This window comes from Lissotriton helveticus, chromosome 3_1, assembly GCF_964261635.1.
Source record: "Lissotriton helveticus chromosome 3_1, aLisHel1.1, whole genome shotgun sequence".
Lineage (NCBI taxonomy): Eukaryota > Metazoa > Chordata > Amphibia > Caudata > Salamandridae > Lissotriton > Lissotriton helveticus.
Genome location: NC_136061.1, coordinates 357996989 through 358018179, shown reverse-complemented (window position 1 = coordinate 358018179; position 21191 = coordinate 357996989). Strand labels below are relative to the sequence as shown.

Below are 21191 nucleotides of genomic sequence, written 5' to 3'. Positions count from 1 at the left end.
CAAATCAGTCTTGACCCTGTCCCTCATGGGAACAGTCCAAACCGAACTGCCAAGCCAGGTCTTCCCTGGACGGTAAACAAGCATCCTAGGACCGGTTTCGGGGTTTCGCCCCTCTTCAGCCAGGATAGCTTGATTCCAGTGGCACAGTGAGCCCAGGACACATCTGGTCATACCTGGCACACTTTGGGCGAGAAAGCAAAAGACACACAGTTGCTGGTGGCACGTCTGTTGCGGTCCTTTGAGACATCGCGGCCTCTGTCGTCTTCTTCCCTTGTGGAAGGTCAGTTCTCGAGACTGTTCCAGGAGCCATAGTCGTTCTCAAGGACATTGTACTTCAGAAACGTCCAACAGTAAGCACAGGCATTTGAAGTCTCAGCATCCCTCGACTTCACCTTGTGAAAGTTCAGTGTCCCATGTCTCCTCCTGCTCGCCAGTTGAGGCTGCTTGCTACTCCGCCTCGCATCTCCCCATCTTTGCGGGAGCCGTCTCATTGATGATCCAGCTGAGGGAGTATTAGAACCCTCTACATCTCAGCTTGGGTTGCCACCTTCCACTGGAGCGCCCATAGGCCCAAGGAGGTGCGGGGAGCAATGCTGGTGAGTTTATCCTCCGTGTCGGTTGGGTCATCAGAGTCTTTGGGTCAGCCGACTCTACTGCAGCACCAGTGCACAGCCCTTCGAGGACTCCACCTTCGGCATCAATGATTGATCAGCTGACTCCTACATTGATGTTGCAGTGCTGATCAAAGTCTCTCCTATCGATGTTGAATTGTCACCTTCTCTATGTCAATCGGCATTGGGTGCAGAGTCGGTAGAGCAAATTGGTGGGGGTGGCATTTTCCCTGTTCTCAAGGTGAGACTTTTAGGAGTCCCCTTCTTGCAGGTGATGCAAGGGAGTCTGGCCCATTTTAGCCCATTTCTGAAACTATTCCATCACAAGTTGAAAGTTGGATATCTGCTCTTGGTGAAGCTAGTGGGCTGGGGTCTTCTCCAGCCTCGGGCTACCTTTACCACCTAATCTGAAAGAAACACGTTAGTTCGATTCCTTACCTTAGAATATCCCCAGGCGTCAGACTGGTTCTGGAAAGTTTTCGTCAGCAGTACCCCTGCATGTTGGTAGGCGTCGTCTGCGGCTCCGTGTCCGTCGTTGGCGTCGTGATCGCTGGGATGACGTCGTCGGAGTACTTAGATGCCGCCCTCGCCCGCTGACGTCAGTTCTTCTTTTTTAAGCGCCAGCAAGCGCCGATCCGGGAAAAGCTAGTACCCTTAGTCACTTTTTGACTAACTTTTTGGTCTTTTTGACTATCTTTTTCGAGTCTACTTTGACTCCTTGTGCCGGTAGGGATGCCCGGGTTCAAGCCGTGTGACGCCTGTCACCGACTGATGTCGGTTACTGACCCCCACTGCCAGTGTCTCTACTGTCTAGGGGCCGACCACGACAACAAGTCGTGCCCCGACTGTCGGGCCTTGACCTCGAAAGCTAGGCGGGAGCTGTCCCGTAAGCTTCTCGAGATCCGACAGTCGGCTCCGCGCCGCTCGAGGTCCCGGTCGAGGAGTGTGAGAAAGTGCCATCTTTCTTGCATTGGTATGCCCCCACTTTTTTCTGAACTGCTGATATGCTTTAACTGAGTGTGCCCTGGTCTCCTGCCAACCAGGTGCCCAGGGCCGGTGTTCCTTCCCTAAAACTGTGTTGAAACTAAAACCCAATTGGCATCTCTGGCCACCTATCAGCCCCTAGTAAATGGTACACTAGGTACCCGGGGCATGGTGACCAGGGAAGATCCCTAAGGGCTGCAGCACTTATTGTGCCACCCTTAGGGGCCCTGTACCCTGACACCCACACGCTGCCTTTGCAGGCTGAGTGTCTAAGTATAGAACTAAACAGTCAACATGGCACACATCCCTGTGTGCCATGCCCACAAACCCACTGTCCTGGCTTACAACAGTCACCTCTCTAGCTGGGTGCTCTATGCCAGTGGTGTGGGCACGGGTGCATGAGCCCTGTGCCCTTACAGTACCCAGGGCCATTCCTGGGCACTGTAAGTGCAGTGCTGCAATTTAAGAGTATATGGTGCTGAGAGGTTGTCACTACGAACTCCACAGCACCAGGTGTTGGTTTTGGAACCGGTGGCACCAAGGGCTCTCCAAAACAGATGGAGTTGCCCTTACCCTATCCTGGAGAAAAAGAGTGAGGTCACTTACCTAGTGGACCTGGGCACAAGCAGGACACCCAAAAGGGTTATCCATGTGAACCGCCTTAAACTCTACAACGACAGGGCTGACATCACCATGCTGATGGTGACTGATGAAGAACAGAAAGCAGAGTGAACCTCTCCCTGATCTTCTCTCTTACAGCCCAAAAGATGGGTCAGTGGATGGAGTGGTCTTTTCAGACACCCTCTCTACCCAACAGCAGACTGACTACAAGCAAGTCTTGCAACAGTTTGCTAGTCTCTTTTTCCCTGACCCCTGGTCTGATCAACTGGTGTACCCATGATGTGGACACTGGTGACCGCAACCCTGTCAAAAACAAAATCTATGGACAATCAGACCAAGTCAAGGAAAGCATCAAAGCTGAAGTCTGCAAGATGCTGGAGCTAGGGTTTATTGAACCCTCTGAGAGCCTCTGGGCTAGCCAGTGGTTCTGGTCCCCAAGCCTCATCAACAGGGTGGAAAGAGAGAGATGAGGTTCTGTGTGGACTATAGAGGGCTCAACTCTGTCACCAAGACAGATGCTCACCCCATTCCAAGAGCAGATGAGTTGATAGATAGGTTGGGGACAGCCACATTTCTCAGTGCCTTTGACTTAACTGCAGGGTACAGGCAGATTGGCATGGCCCCAGGAGACCAAGAGAAAACAGCATTCTCCACCCCTGATGGGCACTATCAGTTTACTGTAATGCCTTTTGGGTTAAAGAATTCCCCTGCCACCTTCCAGAGGTTGGTGAACTGGGTTGGATTCCTTTAGTGCAGCTTATCTTGATGAGCTCCACCTGGCAGGATCACCTGATCCACTTTGGGAAGGTTCTACAATCCCTGCAATCTGCAGGACTGACTAGCAAGGCATCCAAATGCCAGATAGGTCAGGGCACTGTGGTGTACTTGGACCACCTTGTTGGTGGAGGCCAGGTCCAACCCTTACAGCCCAAGATCCAGAGTATCATGGACTAGGCAGCTCCAACAACCCAGACCCAAGTTAGGGCATTCCTTGGCTTGACTGGGTACTACAGGAGATTTTGTGAAGGGATATGGGTCCATTGTGACTCCCATCACAGAACTCACCTCCAAGAAAATACCCAAGAAAGAGAACTGGACTGTTAGCTGCCAAAAGGCTTTTGACACCCTAAAAGAAGCAATGTGCTCAGCACCCATTCTAGAAGCACCAGACTACTCCAAGTAGTTCATAGTGCTGACTGATGCCTCAGAGCTGGGGAAAGGAGCGGTCCTATCCCAGATCAATGAGGAAGTCCAAGACCAACCTGTTGCTTTTATAAGCAGGAGGCCTTTGCTGTGGTTTGATCCCTGAAGAGGTTGAGGCCCTACTTGTTGGAACTCATTTCCTGGTTCAAACTGACCACAGACCTCTCAGATGGCTAATGCAAATGAAAGGAGAAAATCCAAAACTACTAAGATGGTCCATCTCCCTACAGGAAATGGACTTTGAAGTGGAACACCGACCAGGGACTGCCAATGCAGATGGACTTTCCAGGTTCTTCCACTTAGACAATGAATACTCCCTAGGGCAAGGTTAGTCTCATCACCTTTCGTTTGGGGGGAGGGGGTTGTGTGAGAAAGGGCCATCTTTCTTGCATTGGTATGCCCCCACTTTTTTCTGAACTGCTGATGTGCTTTGATTGAGTGTGCCCTCGTCTCCTGCCAAACGGTGCCCAGGGCCTGTATTCCTTCCCTAAAAGTGTGTTCAAACTAAAACCCAATTGGCATCTCTGGCCACCTATCAGCCCCTAGTAAATGGTACCCAGGGCATGGTGACCAGGGATGACCCCTAAGGGCTGCAGAACTTATTGTGCCAACCTTAGGGGCCCTGTACCCTGACAGCCACACGCTACCTTTGCAGGCTGAGTGTGTAAGTACAGAACTAAACAGAGAGTCAACACATCCCTGTGTACCATGCCCACAAACCCACTGCCCTGGCATACATCAGTCACCCCTCTAGCTGGGTGCTCTGTGCCAGTGGTGTGTGCCCCTACAGTACCCAGGGCCATTCCTGGGCACTGTAAGTGCAGTGCTGCTATTTAAGAGTATATGGTGCTGGGAGGTCGTCATTACGAACTCCACAGCACCATGATGGCTGCACTGAAGACTGAGACGTTTGGTATCAAACTTCTCAGGACATTAAACCTGCACTGATGCCAGTGGTATATTTAATGTAAAATGATGCCCCCTGAAATCTAAACCTACAATCCACGTCTGGACTGAGAGGCTGCCACACAGCAGACATGTTGCTGGACCCCCGAGTGGAGAGCCCCCGCTCTCCTGGGCCTGCAACAATGCACATCCTGGGCGAGGTGCTAGGTCTCCTCCCCCAGGATGGGCAGGGGGAAGCTTCAAAGGCCTGCCGTCTCTGTGAGCTTCTCCAGACCATTTGCTGTACCCAGCAACTGGCCCCCACCAGTTCTGACTCCCACTCTGGCGGGAAGACTGGCGGGAAACCCTACGTTAGGAAGGGGGGTGTGCCAGCATGTGCAAACCCTACCCCTCAGGTGGGAGAGGCGAGGTGAAGCACGACCCCGGGCTCCGGCCATCTTGAAGATGGGGAGCCCTGCCCAATCACAGCCAGGCTCCTGCCCCCCTCCCACCGGAGAGGAGCAGACTAGGGGGTGTACCCACCCAGCTATTGGTCCCTGCCCTTGCCCTTACCTGTAAAGCCCCTAAATTTAGTATTTAGGGGCACCCTGAACCTTCCTTCCTCAGATCCCGATAAGAAAAGAAGAAAGAAGATCATGAAGCAGACGAACCGCCGTGCAGCTGCTAACAGGACGACACCAACTGACTTGACCGCAGCCCTACCGGCTTGTCAATCCTGGAACCTGCTCCTGCCTAATCCTGGCGACTCCTGCGGATAGCAATCTTGGGACACCTGGAGGACCTGCCTGCCTTGACCCTCTTAAAGTCTGGTACCGCCATAAGCAGAGGCTCTGCTTCAACAACCCTACTCCTGGTGCCAGCCAGGAAGCACAAGACCAATCCACTCTGCACCCACCGAGCCCGGCCCGTGCCCGAGTGTTCCAAGACCACGCCCCCCCCCCCCCCCCCTCCCCAGCAACTGGGACCCGAAGTCCAGTGCACAAAGACCCTCCTTGATGACCCAGACAATGCCTGCACCCTCAGAACCAGGGACCCCTCCAACCGCGACCAGCCGAGGGTAAGATTTCCCGACACCCAAAGACGCCCATGCACCCGTTGCCCTGCGGCTCCCTGTGCCTCCCTTTGGGGTACCTACCTCTTCTCCAAGATCCCAACTTACCTCTCGAAGTGGTGGTCGCACCTGGAGAATCACCGTCCCCGAGCCTGCAGCCTTTGTTCCCTTTTTATCTTTCCCATTGAATAACTTTTAGCGCCCAACGGCTCAAAAGCACCCTGCATCCAGCCGCCCGAATGCCTCTGGCCGTGCACCCTGTGCCCTATCCTACTTCCCCATTTGCCCTGAGCAAGTGACCAGGAGCCCAGCTCCCACAGCCGCGTTGCCTGCTAGCCAGCAGCCACCAAACAAAGGCCCCCTGCATCTCATTGGATAACATTGGTCCTAACTACCTCTGCACCCGGCTACCCCTGTGCCGCTGAGGGTGTACCAACTGTACCTACCTGACCCTGGGAGACCCCCGAGTCTATGCCCAGAACCTTAACTTCACCAGTTGAGTACTCAACTGGAAACCGATAACTCACTTTCCTGCCATAGGATAACATTGACTGGTTTGACTCGAAAAATCTTCTAAGTGTGAAGTTTTGAAACTCTAAAATATTCCTATAAAATCAGCTGAGTAACGAATTTTGAAATACTCACCTGGAATCAGGAGAGAAGCCAGTACGGTACCTTTCAGCCCAGTACTGATCTGCAAAAGTAATTTTTACCGTACTTACCCATAACTGAATTGTCTCCTATAGGAATCCATTGACTGTTTTTCTTTGAAAATTCTTCTGTCTACTTTTGAAATGTACAAATATTCCTTAAAAATTGTACAAACTACTGAAACGTAATTGCTTACCTGTCTTAGGTAGAGTTCCCAGTGCTGGACCTAGGAGCCCAGTACTGGATTACAAAAGTAACGAGAAACTACTTTACCTGTGACTTGAATTTCCTGCCATAGGATAACATTGCCAGTGTCAACTTTTAAAATACCTTTTTATTCCTTAAAAATCATTGCAATAACCAAAACGTTTTTACTAAACTGTTTTCAGCTTAGACCCCAAGACTGAATCTAGGATCCAGTAATGGAATTACCAAAGTAATCTATTAAGTTATCATCTGCGTTTATGTAGAAAAACCCATTGAGCTCAAAGTTAAATTGTGTTAAGAATTGTGTTGCCTACTGCAACCACTGTACCAATTGTGTTTACAAAGTTCATTGCCTTCCTGCAAAGTACTCGTCTGAGATCACTCGTACTGAGAAAAGTATATTTTGATACCTGTGGCAGATCCCTCTCCCTTCCACAACTGGAGCACACAGTGGTGACAGATGTGTCCCTCCTGGGATTGGGGGCCACATGGGAGAGGCAGAGATCAGAGGCCTCTGGTCTCTGGCGGAGTCCCGGCTCCATATCAACCTTCTGGAGCTGCGGGCGATCCGGCTTGCACTGAAGGCATTCCTTCCGTCTGTCCGGGGAAGTGCAGTGCAGGTGTTCACGGACAACAACACCGCCATGTGGTACTGCAACAAACAGGGCGGGGTGGGGTTGTGGACCCTTTGTCAGGAGGCTCTGCGCCTCTGGACATGGCTGGAACACCAGGGCATTACCCTGGTGGTTCAACTCCTGGCAGGTTCCCTGAATGCCAGGGCGGACAAACTCAGCCGCCGGTGCATAATGGGTCTCGAATGGCGTCTGAACTCTGACGTCGCGCAAGGTCTTTCAGCAGAGGGGAGAGTCTTGGTTAGATCTATTCACCACCGAAGAGAACGCGCAATATCATCAGTTCTGCGCGTTGGAATTTCCAAGGCGGCACTCGCTCTGCAACGCTTTTCGTTGCGAGTGGAGTTGGTGTCTGTTGTACGCCTTTCCGCCTATACCCCTTCTGTCCAGAGTGCTGAAGAAGATCAGGCGCGACCGGGCCCAAGTCATCCTTGTGGTTCCGGATTGGGCACAAAGGTACTGGTATCCCGAGCTACTCAGTATGTCAGTCGATCCCGATTTGTCTGCCTCTTCAGAAGGACCTCCTGTCGCAGCAGCAGGGGACGGTCCTCCACCCGAACCTGTGCAGTCTCCACCTACATGCGTGGAGATTGAGCGGCGGCAGTTGAGGCCATTTGACTTGCCTCTTGAAGTCTGTGATGTCATTTTGGCAGCCAGGCGTCGCACAACGGTATACGCCTGCAGGTGGAACAAATTTGTGGCATGGTGCATAGCAAAGGCTGTGGATCCACTCTCCGACCCTCTATCAGAGGTTCTCCTCTTTCGTCTTTCTCTTGCCCAGCAGGGACTGCTGTGGGCACCATCAAGGGCTATCTCTCAGCCATTTCAGCCTTCTCTTTTCATGTCCCCTGTTGTAAATAGATTCTTGAAAGGCATCACGTACATGTTCCCTCCTGTTCCTTTCGTGATGCCTCAGTGGGACTTGAACCTGGTTCTTATTTATCTGATGTGTGCTCCCTTTGAGCCACTTTATAATTGCCCTCTTAGTCTTCTGAATCTCAAAACTGCTTTCCCGGTTGCCATCACCTCTGCCAGAAGAGTGAGTGAGCTCCAGGCTCTTTCCTCTAAGCCGAAAAGGTAAACAATAAGCTATTGTCTGACAACAGTTTCTCTTTTGATATAACAATCTTTATCCTAACGAAGGCTTTGTGCCGAAACGCGCGTTTTTTTTTCCTCTCCTGACCTCGACCGTCAGACCTCTACTACTTGTTAACCCCTCCTTAGGTTTTTAATTGTATATAACATTGGTATATGTATGAATGTATATATAAGAACTGTATGTTTTTTTATATACATGTATATATAAAAAATAAACTATCAAAATAAATGACATAAAAAGATATACACACCTGATATAAAACAAAAAGATAAATAAAAATGAAAAGATTGTTATATCAAAAGAGAAACTGTTGTCAGATTCATTAATATAGCAATATTGTGAATTTGTACTGTTGTTGTCTTAGCAAAGTCCTGGCTTGCTTCACTGTTTGTAATTGTTTTGGATCTTGTATCTAGCTTATTGTTTACCTTTTCAGATATTGTACCCTACAGCTAGCAAGATACATTGTTGTTTCGTAGGGGTGCCCGTTTTTCAAAATAGTCTTTCCTCTAAGCCTCCTTTCCTCTCCGTCTATCCGGACAAGGTTGTTCTGAGAACTCGTCCTTCTTTTCTGCCCTAGGTTGTTACTGCCTTTCACATCGGCCAGGTCATTACCTTGCCCACCTTCTTTCTGCCTCTGCATCCCTCGAAAGTGGAAGTGAGGCTCCACCGTCTGGACCCAAAACGTGCGCTCTCCTTTTACCTCAACCGCACACAACAGTTCTGGGTGGATGACCACCTCTTTGTTAGCTACGTGGGCGCTAAGAAGGGACGGCAGTGAACAAGCGGACCATGACTCTGTGGGTCGTTTTGTGCATTAAGATCTGTTATTCCTTGGCTAAAAAGGAACCCCCTATGGGGCTGCGCGCCCATTCCTCTCAGGCCACGGCGGCTTCGACTTCCCTGGGTCGGGGAGTCCCTTTGCAGGACATTTGCCAGGCAGCTACTTGGGCTTCGCTGCACACGTTTGCCAAGCCCTACTGCCTGGACAGTCAAGTCCGGAGAGATGGCTTTTTTGGCCGTTCCGTTCTCCAGGACTTCCTGGTGTGATCTTGGTTTGCAGGCCCACCACCGGGGTTGGTATTGCTGGGGTATCTATTTTAAAGTAAGGAATGTAACTTATTTCAGATGAACAAGTTACTTACCTTCGGTAACGATATTTCTGTAAGAAACATTAGTTAGTTAGAATCCTTACCACCCCACCCATCCTCCCCATTCTGCGAACCAATATCTAGGGTTAAGGTATCTCCCTTTGAGGGCCCTAGTTTCATGGCACCAGTGTCGGTTTCTTTCATGGCTCTGTGTTCCTGGCGCGGAAAGCTATGTACAGAACTGACGTCGGCGCGCGAGGGCGGGGTCTAAGTACTCCGTCATGCCGGCAATCGCAACGACGGACGCGAATCCACAGACGACGCCTACCGATGCGCAGGGGTACTGCTGACGAAAAATTTAAGGATCCAGTCTGACGCCTGGGGATATTCTAAGGTAAGGAATCTAACTAACTAATGTTGATTACCGATATATCATTACCGAAGCTAAGTAACTTGTTCTTCTCGCTTCTGAGGCAAATTCCGCCTTCGCAGATGTGTTGCCACTGCCTACGGTGGAGAAGTCCATTGACGCTTATCGAGGACATTCGGGGGGAGAGCCTGTTCTTTCACACAGTGAGGTCCTGTTCGATATATTGTTGGGTACTTGGACCAAACCTGACACAGGGGTCTCGTGGACCATGCTATACCTCACAGGCATCTGCATACTCCAGGAGATCAAGTTTGTCTGCTCAGACATCCTACCACTTGTAGCCTGGTAGTTCAGGCGGCTGTAGCCTCTCGTTTAAACAGGGACTCTAGGAGTCAAGATGCACGTGGCATGCACATCTATGCTTCTGCTAGATGTGCGTTAGGGTCTACCGACACGTCTTGTGTACTGGGATGTTTTACCCAAGCTCTGTGGGGTCCTTACAGACTATGTTGCCATCACGTCTTGAGAGTCTCCGTTCTGATGTTGAGATGGCCAACAGGCAGCTGAGCTAATATTCAGATGTAGCATGGATACTACTTATTCAGTAGGCCAGACCACTGCCTCTTTGGTGGCTCTCCAGCGTTGTACATGGTTAACAACTTCAGGCTTTTCAGAGGCTGTACAGGCGACTTTAGTCGATATGTCTTTTGACCGTGCCCATCTTTTTGAGGCTCAGGCCGATTCAGCATTGAGACACTTCCATGATAGGAGAAGTGATACAGAATCTTCCTTACTCATTCTCTGTTTATTGTAGTGATTTTTTGGTTTATGATTCCTGGTGAAGGGATCATGCCAGTTTTGATGTGTGTTGAGCTCTTCTCCTGCACATGGGCATTTGTTCCATGGAAATATGCTCCTCCTTGTTGGAGGACTTTCGTTTGGCAAGCTCAGGCCTAATGTGTTAGGTATTGACACATCCTTCTTTTGATTCCACCTGGTTGCTGTTTGTGCAAGTGCAGATGTTGTTTTAATATTGTCTGTAACACTTTAAGTGATATAAAGAATCCTGAGGTATATTCTTTTTCTTTTTTCCTCTGATAATGGGCTTTATGCTCAAGAGGTCATTTGCAGGTGTTGTCTTCTACTTAGGAAGTTTACCTTTTCACATGCGTGTTTCAAAGCAGTTTTATATACTGTATGTATTACTATTCACTTGTAATATCTCTTATAAGAGACATATTACGTATTCCAATGATGAAACCTTGTATGAAGAATGTACACTTGTTTTCTGTGAATACTCAGAGTTTCCAACTTGGGGTAATTTTGTCTCTGGTTTCTCCAACGCAGTCCTTTTCGCTACTTAGAAGAGTCCACTTTGCATTGAATTCAAGTGGTGCACGAATACCCTTTGCGTTGGATAATTTTAGGATTATGCTACCTTGTGAGGGGGTCATGCCAGTTTTATTATGTGGGTTCCTTACCTGCACATAGGAATTCATTCCATGGAAGTATGCTCCTTTTTGCAGGAGACATTACGTTTGACAATTCAAGGTATCTGATTTGTATTCTTCTGAATACTTAATCTTTGTATTCTCCATTTTTTGAGGTGACATCTATTCTTTTGTTCAATTTTAGAGCATGGTGCCTCTGTGAAGTATGCTTCTAATGTTATCTGAGATGCAGTTTCTGTGTATTTATATTAGGGCTGTTTAAGACAATGTTTTACATGGTTGGAAAGATTTCTGTTTTATCTAAAGAGAGGTTCTCTTTTTGACCCTTTTTCACTTTGAGAAAATCCTGGATATTTCCATACTCTTTAGAATTGGTACTTTGATAGTTATACATTTTCTGTGGGGAGGTTGGATGTTCTGTCTCTTTGGGGACATTTCTCTTTCCCTATTAATCATTGTTATGTTGTACCTTACCGCCATTAAAGGGATCATAGTGTGAACATATGATCTAGTACTTGAACACGTGTTTGTCTTACACGCAGATTGGATGTTGGCTCATATGCTTTGTGGACAATTACTCCAGCTGGGTTTCCTTTTTCTGTATTTTTTTTAGGGGGTTGGTTTATTTTATTCATATTGACCTTCTAGGCCAAGTGTGGTCGTAAGTGCTTGCTACTGGCAAGGGCTCATTTTCATGTGGATTTTCTTTAGGCTAGTGCCAGCCTGTTAAGATATTTTTGACAGGCATCCTTATTTTAGTGCTTAGTCACCCAAGGTTTCATTGAGGGTGTGATATCTCTCTTTATATTATATTGAATGGCACTTTGGGACTCGATTTTCAGTTCTGTTTATCCTTGTGTGTATACACAGTTTACATAAGTGTGTTGCATATGTGTTTACACATGCTGAGATTTTCTGCTATGTGTAATAAAAAGGATATTACATTAAAAAATAATTGTGAGATGCGATCGCTTCTCTGTTCACTAAGTTTTGGGTTCGGATCTATATGTATGTGTGGTACGTGGATATATAGATCTTGTCCAATTGATCAACATTTATAGCAGATTCATATCTTTTTAATTGCCATCTGTTCGTCGTTACGGGCACTATGCATTATGTGAACCTTCAGGTGGTCATTTTGTCAAAATAAAATATTAATTATTTTAAAACTGAACTATGACGTTCTTCTGTCTTGATACTTGGATTGATCCTCCAGACCTGTCAATGAATGGGTTTATTCATCAAAGTTTTAATTGGGAATGGATTTTGGAAGCCCTTCGTTTTTAGGATTATCAGGACAGGTTACCTGCAGACATTTCTTTACTGATGTACAAAATGCGGGTTACATGGCATTTGCTTTGCAAGCTTTGGTTGCTTTGCTTTTAGTCCTTGTAGTCCAAGGACTCCCTCATCCTTTGGGGGTTAAATACTGTTGTCTGACTGTTGTCAGATGTCTTCTGACAGGGTATTATCCTGTTGTCTTTAAGGCTTTGTTTTTCCTATGCCTGCGAAGTTCTACCTTATTTACATTGTCTGCGGTCATTGCCACAGTTTCTATGGAGAGCCATGCTCTTTTTTGTTTAATTCCTACATAGGCCTGGTCTCTGGTTAATTTAACCAAATGGTTCTCTGAGGGCTTTTGTAGGATTAGTTTGCAGACCCTCCTCCTGGTGGGTATAGCAATGGTATTTAATTCATAAGTTAAGGAATCTGCGGATTGATGTCTCTCTCAGATGAACAAGTTACTTACCTTTGGTAATGTATTATCTGGTAGAGACACAGTCTAGCTGCAAATTCATTAACACCCTGCCCATCCTCCCCAATCTGCAAACAATCTGTGCTGTAAGGGTTATACCCTTTTCAGTTCTGGTTTTATATACCTGTAATCACTGTTTCACAAAATTGTGTAATTCAACAGACCATTTGGTCTTACTTCTTGAAACTTGATTTGGTATTGCCATACCTTTCATTTCTATTTGCTTTGTCACAACATTGAGTCTTTCCTTACGGGCCTTGTGTGGGTATTATCATACCATTTTTTCCATTTTCTAACTATGTTTTAAAGATACATTGATCTTTTTTGGCGCACTGTTTCCACAGCCAGTTTCTACAGTTGCTCTACGTTTTAGCGTGAAAGGTTTCATAGAAGAAACTGATGTATGTGCACCGGAGAGGACTTCTATAACTCCACTAACGTCACATCTGGAGTCGATGTCCTCACTGAGTCATAAGATGCCATCCCCCGGTGCGGAGAGGGCACTGCAGAAAAAATTTCCAGATCCAGTCTGACGCCTGGGGAGAGTGCACAACTTAAGGGCTCCTACAGCCAGACTGTCTCTCTTCCAAATAATGCTTTACCAAAGGTAATTAACTTGTTCTTCGAGTAATTGAATATGTGAATGTTGGACATTCCAAGCTAGTCAGTTAGTGCCTGGCCATCTTGGGGTTAACTTGCTCGGGTTGTGCATCTGCATTGAAGAATATTTCTACACATCGATATTTGTGTGGTGACTGTCCTGTACAACACTACACCATGCATGAAGACATGTTCAAATGCCTTCAAAATATATTGCGTTGAACATAGGTGTTTGTGATAGTGTCACACATTATGTATTGGAATTTCGCACATGATCCCAAAAAAATGAACATGTCACAAACATGAATGTCATGGATGAGGTAATAGGGAAGAATCAACTCTGCACATTGGAAAGAGCCTACTCCAGGGTTGATGTCAGGAGCGGTGGGAGAGTGGAACGGACTCAACAAACGGCGACGAGGAAAAATTTAATATTTATTTAATTTTCCATCGTCTGTCGAGTACCCCTCTCTGCAACACTCTTATCTGCACTCGCCGCTCCTGGTTGATGTAGATGTTTTGGGAACAGATCAACAATTTCAGCTTGCTGTCAAGTCATTCTGCAGATTAATTAATTAGTATGACCAGGCATACCATTTAAACATTTGAAGACCTTAGTTCCACTCTCCTTGTCTGTTAAAGCTCTGGTGCTTTAAGGAAAATGTTCCTGCGTGTGGGGAATTGACAAAAGTGGGTCATGTTTCCATCTAACTAGATTTTTAATTTTATGACATAACCTCTTAAATGAGTTTCCATACAATAGTGGGTTGTATTTGTGAGATAAAGATGGCCCTTCAGCTGATGGGGGTAGGCTTGCGATGATTTGCCATGTTTAAAACATGAAATAGACCATATCATGTCCTTGGTACCGTTCTTGAAAGTTCCCTCGAAATGGGCATCTTTGTCATCAACCTCTGAAGATTAAGGAAATCTATAAATTCATAATAAAAAGCAGTGCTAAGCGCGCCAGCCACAAGGCAAGACGGCAACGTCCGTCACTCCAGGCAGAGACGTACTACGTCATAGTCATTGGTTATCGGTGAACGTGCACAAACATTTGCACGTTCTCGTAGGATGGCTCTAAGGCACCGGAGAATCCCGGCCCGTCACAGCCAGGTACAAAGTCCAACAGCAGTTAAAGGCGAGTAACTTATTCTTCGAACTACCAAAACTTCTGCCCTAACAGTGACTGTATTTAAGAGATACCATGTTATTGATTCAGCTTTAGTAGTTCTCTCCATCACGTGTTGTTCACACCTCTTCTGTTGCAGGTTAGAGACGAGGGCAGTAGTGGTGGAATCCCATGGAAAGGAAGGCCTTGGGCAGCACTGCCCTTCCTTGCTGTTTTGACTAATTCCTCTAAATCTCAGATGATAATTTTGATTGCTGACTGCAAACCCTCCATGTCGTGCATCTCTTTTCTGAATATCTTTTCTTTTTAATCCATAGATTGAGGAAGAGATGGTGGCATTGCAGAACGAGCGCACGGAACGCATACGAAGCCTTTTGGAGCGACAGGCCAGAGAAATTGAAGCCTTCGACTCGGAGAGCATGAGGCTAGGGTTTAGTAACATGATCCTCTCAAACCTCTCCCCCGAGGCGTTCAGCCACAGCTACCCGGGAGCTTCTGGTTGGTCCCACAATCCTACTGGGGGCCAAGGAGCTCACTGGGGTCATCCCATGGGAAGCCCACAACAAGCATGGGGTCACCCCATGCAAGGTGGGCCTCAGCCATGGGGTCACCCCTCTGGATCCGTTCAAGGATTGCCTCGTAGTAGCGCAATGGGGGTCCGCAACAGCCCCCAGTCTCTGAGGCGGACAGCTTCAGGGGGACGGACAGAGCAGGGCATGAGCAGGAGCACAAGTGTTACTTCACAAATATCCAATGGCTCACACATGTCTTATACATAACTTTCAGCAAGAGGTGGAGAATGGCAATTCCACTGGAGCCATTTGCCAATGGGAACTGCCTACAGCCATTCATCACAGTAGCCTCCTCCCACTGGTACTGTGGCACCAAGCTTCGTGCACATGGTGTATTTTATTCCTTTTGTAAAGCATTATGGTTTGTGTTTACTAACTCGGATGTCATACAATTGGGCTGCAGGATTTTTTTCTAGTGGAAATTAAGGGGAGTCAAGGAGGGAGAGATGCAGGAAAATAATGTAAGAAATGTTCTTGATGACTGTCATCAAAGCTTGTTTTCCTCAACACTACTGCCAAATCTAAACCCTTTACAGAGCACTCCTGATTTTCCTGCAGGCACTGGTGTCCCTCAACAGCTGGCCTGGTTTAAGTACATGAGTAGACACTCCATTTTCATGTTAACAGGTTACATTCGCACGAGGAAAGACCATCATATGCTAAATTGTAGTATGTTGAGGTGGCAGTCAATTCGTCTGATTGAATGTATCTACAAGATAGTTCATCTGTTTCCTGCAAGCCTTTATGCCTGAGCGTTCATTATGCCATAGCCAAAAATATTTGTTGAGGGTTGACTCATTCTGTACACTTAGGTAACCACAACATCCAGTAGGTGTAGTCCTCATTGCCACGTATGAAAGAGCCCACTGGCTACTAAATCTGAGTTAATGAATTTTATCATTTTTAAAAAATTTTAATTATAATTTAGTCGGAAAGTCATTACCGCTCCACCTACGCAAACATTTTTGCAGTCTAGTGACCGCTCAGTCTGCGCCTTGTTTTTCGGCGATGTTTGGTCAGTCAGTGTCCGTTTTTCCGGTGCATTTTTATTGTTTTCTGACTTGATAAAGTATAAGTAGAAATAATATAATTAAATGCCAAGTTGATAGTTTACCTACCTGAATTTCCGATTGCACTGCAAATCCCAACGACTCAAGAGAAGAGTCATTAACTGACTTTTCAAGAGCGCATCTCTGCTTTCTGTTAAGAGAACGACATTCAAGATGTAGACATCTGTCTTACAGGCCGTTTTCTGCAAGTCAGCCGTACTAGCCAAGTAGCTGTTACAGCGTTCTTGTTACACTACACACCCACACTTGGAAATTCAGTTTTAGGCAGACTGACAGTTGCTTCCTCTGTGCCATAAACAATCATGGGTGATCTGAACCAGTTTTATTGTCGCAGCTGCGACACACTTGTGTCGCTGTTTGTGTAGACCGCATTGAATGAGAGGGTTAGTTTGGTTTCTCCTCATTTCCATTGCCTGTAGTGTTTAATTTTACCTCTTATCTCGTTTCCACTCAAGCTTGGGTTTAGTTCGCTCATTGTCTGCTTTGGTATTGCTTGTGTACATTTTTTTGGTTACGAGAAGCAGCCGAATGTGTTTTTAAGCGGAAATAGTTTACCTTCCTCATTCACATCCCTCCATTCTTCACTAACCAAACCAGTGCATGGGTGCGATTTAAATGTCCTATTTTCTTAAACCCGTTAAAAAAAAAAAAAAACAGTTTTGCTCCGATGGTGAACACTCAGCTGGACAGTGCGTTCAGCAGGGCTGTACTCGGGAATCGTTGTCACTGTATCCAATATAACTATTACAAATGCGCATTAAATGCCAATGCCTCTCGCGTGCTAGCACTTTAAACACAGTGACATTAACAGTACTATTGCAAAAGCATCTAAGAGGGTTGCAAATATTAAATCCCCAGAGTCCGCTTTGTGCCATTGTTAAACCAATTATTTATCCATACAGATTCCACCATGCAAGAGATGGAAATAAAAGGAAAATTAATCTGTTTCTTTGCCAAGGCCTCTTAAAACTTGATTTTGCTTACACTAAACTGTTTTATATTAACATGCCAGTTGATTAGTAACGGCTCTGACACTTTTTATACACGTTAGTCCCAAGCTGAATACTTCAAAGTATTAGTTCCATATATATAATCTGCTATTTAGCCAAAATGTATCAGTTTGTGAAACTATTTTTAGAGTCATCTGTTAATATTTCGTTTGAACACTGATGTTGCATACCAGAGAAGGAAAACGAGTACTGAAGTTCCAACCTAAAAAAAAAGTGTTTTCTGGGATATTGAAGAAGAGTTTCGTAATATTGCCCGTAGCATACATTTGAAGGCTAATAAGACATTTCTTAGGTGAATGATTGCGAAGTCATTCCTACCATTGCCATGGCTTTAAGAGCTACAATAAGGGCGGACCTATGCTGAGAAAAGCTGGCAATAACTAGAAAAATCGTATTTTGGTTAGGTAGTTCGTTCATGCTGTAGTGTAGTTCCTGAACAAAGCGAAGCGGGCACTTTGACCTCCTGTCCCCACATACCAGTATGCTGGCTGAATTTCCCACCGTCTGAAGAGTAACCTTTGGTGCAGCATTCATAAATGTACCACATTGTCATATACTAATTTGTATTGACGCACTTGTCTGCGACCTTTTCAGCTGAAACATTAAGATGCCTCTGGCACACCGATCTAAAATAATAGCGTACTCTAATTGCTTCTCGATCATGCAGCGTTTGGAACACCACCTGTAGAATCTACCACTTTCTGAGCCAGTGCATCTCTGCACTGTTAAATTTCTCCGTTGACAGAAAAAGTGATAAGTATAGGTGCTGTCCTGTAATTAGTGTTCTTGTACGACGTTGTTAAGGGAAGTAGAATAAAGAAAAATTCAACTGATCACTAAACCATTGACTGAATGCACAATAAAAGTTTCTCTCTCTAGTATCAAATAAATATACAAATACTTATTGCTGTCAGTTGTTGACCCTTGCCTATAGGCATATCGCATGTCATCTATCTTAAACAATTACTTTAACATTGTTACAAAGGAATAAAACATTTATTTATCAGACTCCTAATATTGTAGCAATAATATTAATTTACTTTAAGTGTTAAGTTATCCTGTTTTACATGCTTGAATCCGTACAGATTGTTCCCTTGTCTGTATCTTGGATCTTAGTTTGTATTCCGTCTTTCACAGTAGAAAAGTCTTGCTTCTTTCTAGGCTAAAATGCTTCATTTGGATACATTTATTATACACTATTTGCTAACCATTTGTCTTCTATATGCCCCATTCAAATTCATAGCAGCGCCCTATTTCACCCAGTACACCAGAATGTGTGCTAGTTTTTCTGATGGCGACAGCTCTGCACGCCTCGCCTCTTTAGTTTAGTTTTAGTTGGCACCAGCAGTTATTTACTTTAGGACAATTAACTCATTGCCAAAAATATATGCATTGTTGTCCCAAACTCCACAGGAAGTTTTTGAAATTGGAGTTGGTTAATTAAGTGCTCTGTGTGGCATTACACAATGCAGGCCTAAAACGTGTTTTAATGTGGTAGTCCATAGGTACTGCTAAAGTAAGAATAATTAAATTTAATAAACTAGAGTGTCTAGAGAATTCGAAACACAGAAAAAGGCGTTCTTCACTGCTTGTTTATTTATTTAACAGGCACCCAATTTTACCGGCACCCATTTAAGTCATAATAGAAGTGTTTGTTTTGTGAGCAGTCCCATAAACTTCATCTAAAATGTGTGTTTAAACAGAGTGGATATAATCTTCTCTACACTGTTCAGCTCCCCAGCAATCTCGCGAAATGACACCATGCCTGTCATTCCATTGGTGCTCACAATCTCATAGACATTTGGTGTTTTCAAGATGATCAGGGAGCAATAAGGGAGCATCCACAACCAATTGTATATTCTAGTAGTTCGGGTCCCTAAGAAACCTTATCTCGTCATAGCAAGTTTCAAAGTCCAAACGCAGTAGGGCACCAGCATTCAGCAACATTTTATTTTCATACAAACTGGAGGGGCTTTAGCGTGTGTTCAGTCTCCACTTAGAAGGCAAGATTTGGGAATCCTCATGTTAATACATTGGCAATTGATTTCTTAATTTCACGTTTTCTTTCTTCTTCTCAACTGACAGCACTTAATTGGATGGAGTGAGTTTTTAAACCTAAAATGTTAGCTACTGGATTGAAAGTTGAATTTTTATTTAGCCAAAGTCTATACACGTCAAGCTAAAGGGATGCTGAGGAAAGTGAGATAAGAAGACATTTGTATTATGGATACCTTTTGTGGCTTAACCAGTTCCATTCTTACAACCGTTCAAAAACCATGACCTTGACACTCATTTTCTATTTAGCAATACCGTACAGGTCATCTGTAACTGACAGCTTTGATCCATAATACAGAGGTAACTGGCCTTAGCATAAATGCTTTACAAGTAACGAGTCAATACTATCTAATGGTATGCAAAGTAAAAAGGTAGAAAAACAATGATTTGGATTAAACCAATGTTCATAACACCTGAATTCAAATGACCTGCCCCACTTCACATTATCAGACTTTATTGCCCCGTATTTCTAAACATATCATTAAATCTATAGTAACTCACCTTTCCTGCCTGTGAAAATATTCATCTGCTTAACATGGAACAGATTTTTCAGGTGGATTTATGTTCTCAAAAAACAGTGGTTTGCAGTTGCGAAGTGCACAAAAAAGAAAAGTTGAGACCCAGAACATTCCCATCTGTTCCCATAGTGTGTAAGAAACTTTTTAGAATTTTAGCCGATTGAATACTTTCAATGTATGATCTCTGGTATCTGGATTGCACATTACTAAAATTGATAGGTTAATGGGGATATTCTTCCTCGGCGTTTCCCTAATCAAGCAATCCAAATTAGTCATAAGGTTTTAGAAGATGGAAAGAAAAGACCAGAATTATTAATTTACATATGAAAGGGATAAATGTATACTTCCAAATCATAAATCTAGAATAAACATTCTCCATCTTACTGCTTCAGACAGTTGCTTTAAAATGGGATCTCACCTCTCCAGATAGTGTTTTTTCATGCCTCAAGGGATTGAGGTCTTTTGAAGGCAAACATGTTGATAGCAACTGTTCCTTCCTTAGCAGTATCCGTTGACAGCATCTGTGTTCTGTTAATCTTTTGATAATGCAGCACAGGTATGCCCATGCAGGCTCTGGTAACTTGTCAGAGAGCTTACGTCTGTCGCCTCATGATAATGGATATGATAGCCTTTCAAATGCAGTGGTAAAACCCTATGCCAGATACTTCTGGCGTTGTAATATAAAAATTGTAGCAATCCAAATTATTTAAAATGTTTCCTCGTAGTGCAGCAGTGTTGCCTTTCACAGTTTCCATTGGTTCTTGATTGTTTTCTTACAATTCTTCATACTGCCTTTCCACTTAACTTCTGCCCGTACCACCAATTCATAAACGGACCTCAGTAAAGAAAAAAATGGTTTACTCATTCTACATAGAAGGCTGTTTATCACACAGTCTGTTTATAAATGACTAATGTTACTTTTGGTTAAGATGTAACATTATTTCAGTTGCATCTGAGAAATTGAAAAAAGTTTGTTTTTCAAATAAAAAAAAAAAGATCGGGGCATGGTGTCCTACTGAATGAAGTCAAATGAATGCCGCAGGACCTTATGTCCTAATTTCAAAGCATGTATTGTGACCACACAAGCGGAAACCTTTCCACTAATTCAACCGATACAGGAAACTGAATGCTCACACTAAACAAGATTTGACCACCAAGAAAAATATTTACTTCAAAACATCATCTGTAGAACAGAATCACTTTTAATTTTCTTTTCTTTTATTATTGAAGACATTCATCTATGTTTGCTAAAATCTTCAGTTTCCTGCTTTGATGCTAGGTTACCTGTGTATTTTTTTTAGCCTAGTTTGCTTGCCCTCTGTTTTTGATGCCCAGGTTTTCTTTGAGGCGTCATTGCAGCAATCCTATAAGCGTCAGCCCACTGTTAATTCATGAATTCTAATTTGTGAGGTTAGTATTAATGGGAAGAAGGTGCTCAGTAAGCTTTAAATTTCGTCCTACTGATGTCAAATTAGAATAAAAATCCTGTAAATGCCTGGATTATAATCCAGGACTTGTGGATGTACCTTGAAGCCATATGACTTGCGACTGAGCATCTCACTATACCCTTCTGTGTAAACCATTGCCGAGTTCAAAATCTG

General features: G+C 44.8%; 1 protein-coding gene across 2 annotated transcripts in view; it reads left to right on the top strand.

The window, feature by feature from the left end:
• TAOK1 (TAO kinase 1) overlaps window positions 1-20292 on the top strand; it is a 1359031-nt gene extending 1338739 nt beyond the window's left edge. For both annotated transcript variants that reach the window (XM_078680056.1, XM_078680057.1), the window contains exon 20: window positions 14683-20292. In XM_078680056.1, the coding sequence (XP_078536182.1) occupies window positions 14683-15144 (462 nt within the window). In that variant the 3' untranslated portion in view covers window positions 15145-20292. The remainder of the gene's footprint in view (window positions 1-14682) is intronic.
• Window positions 20293-21191: the final 899 nt, after the last annotated feature.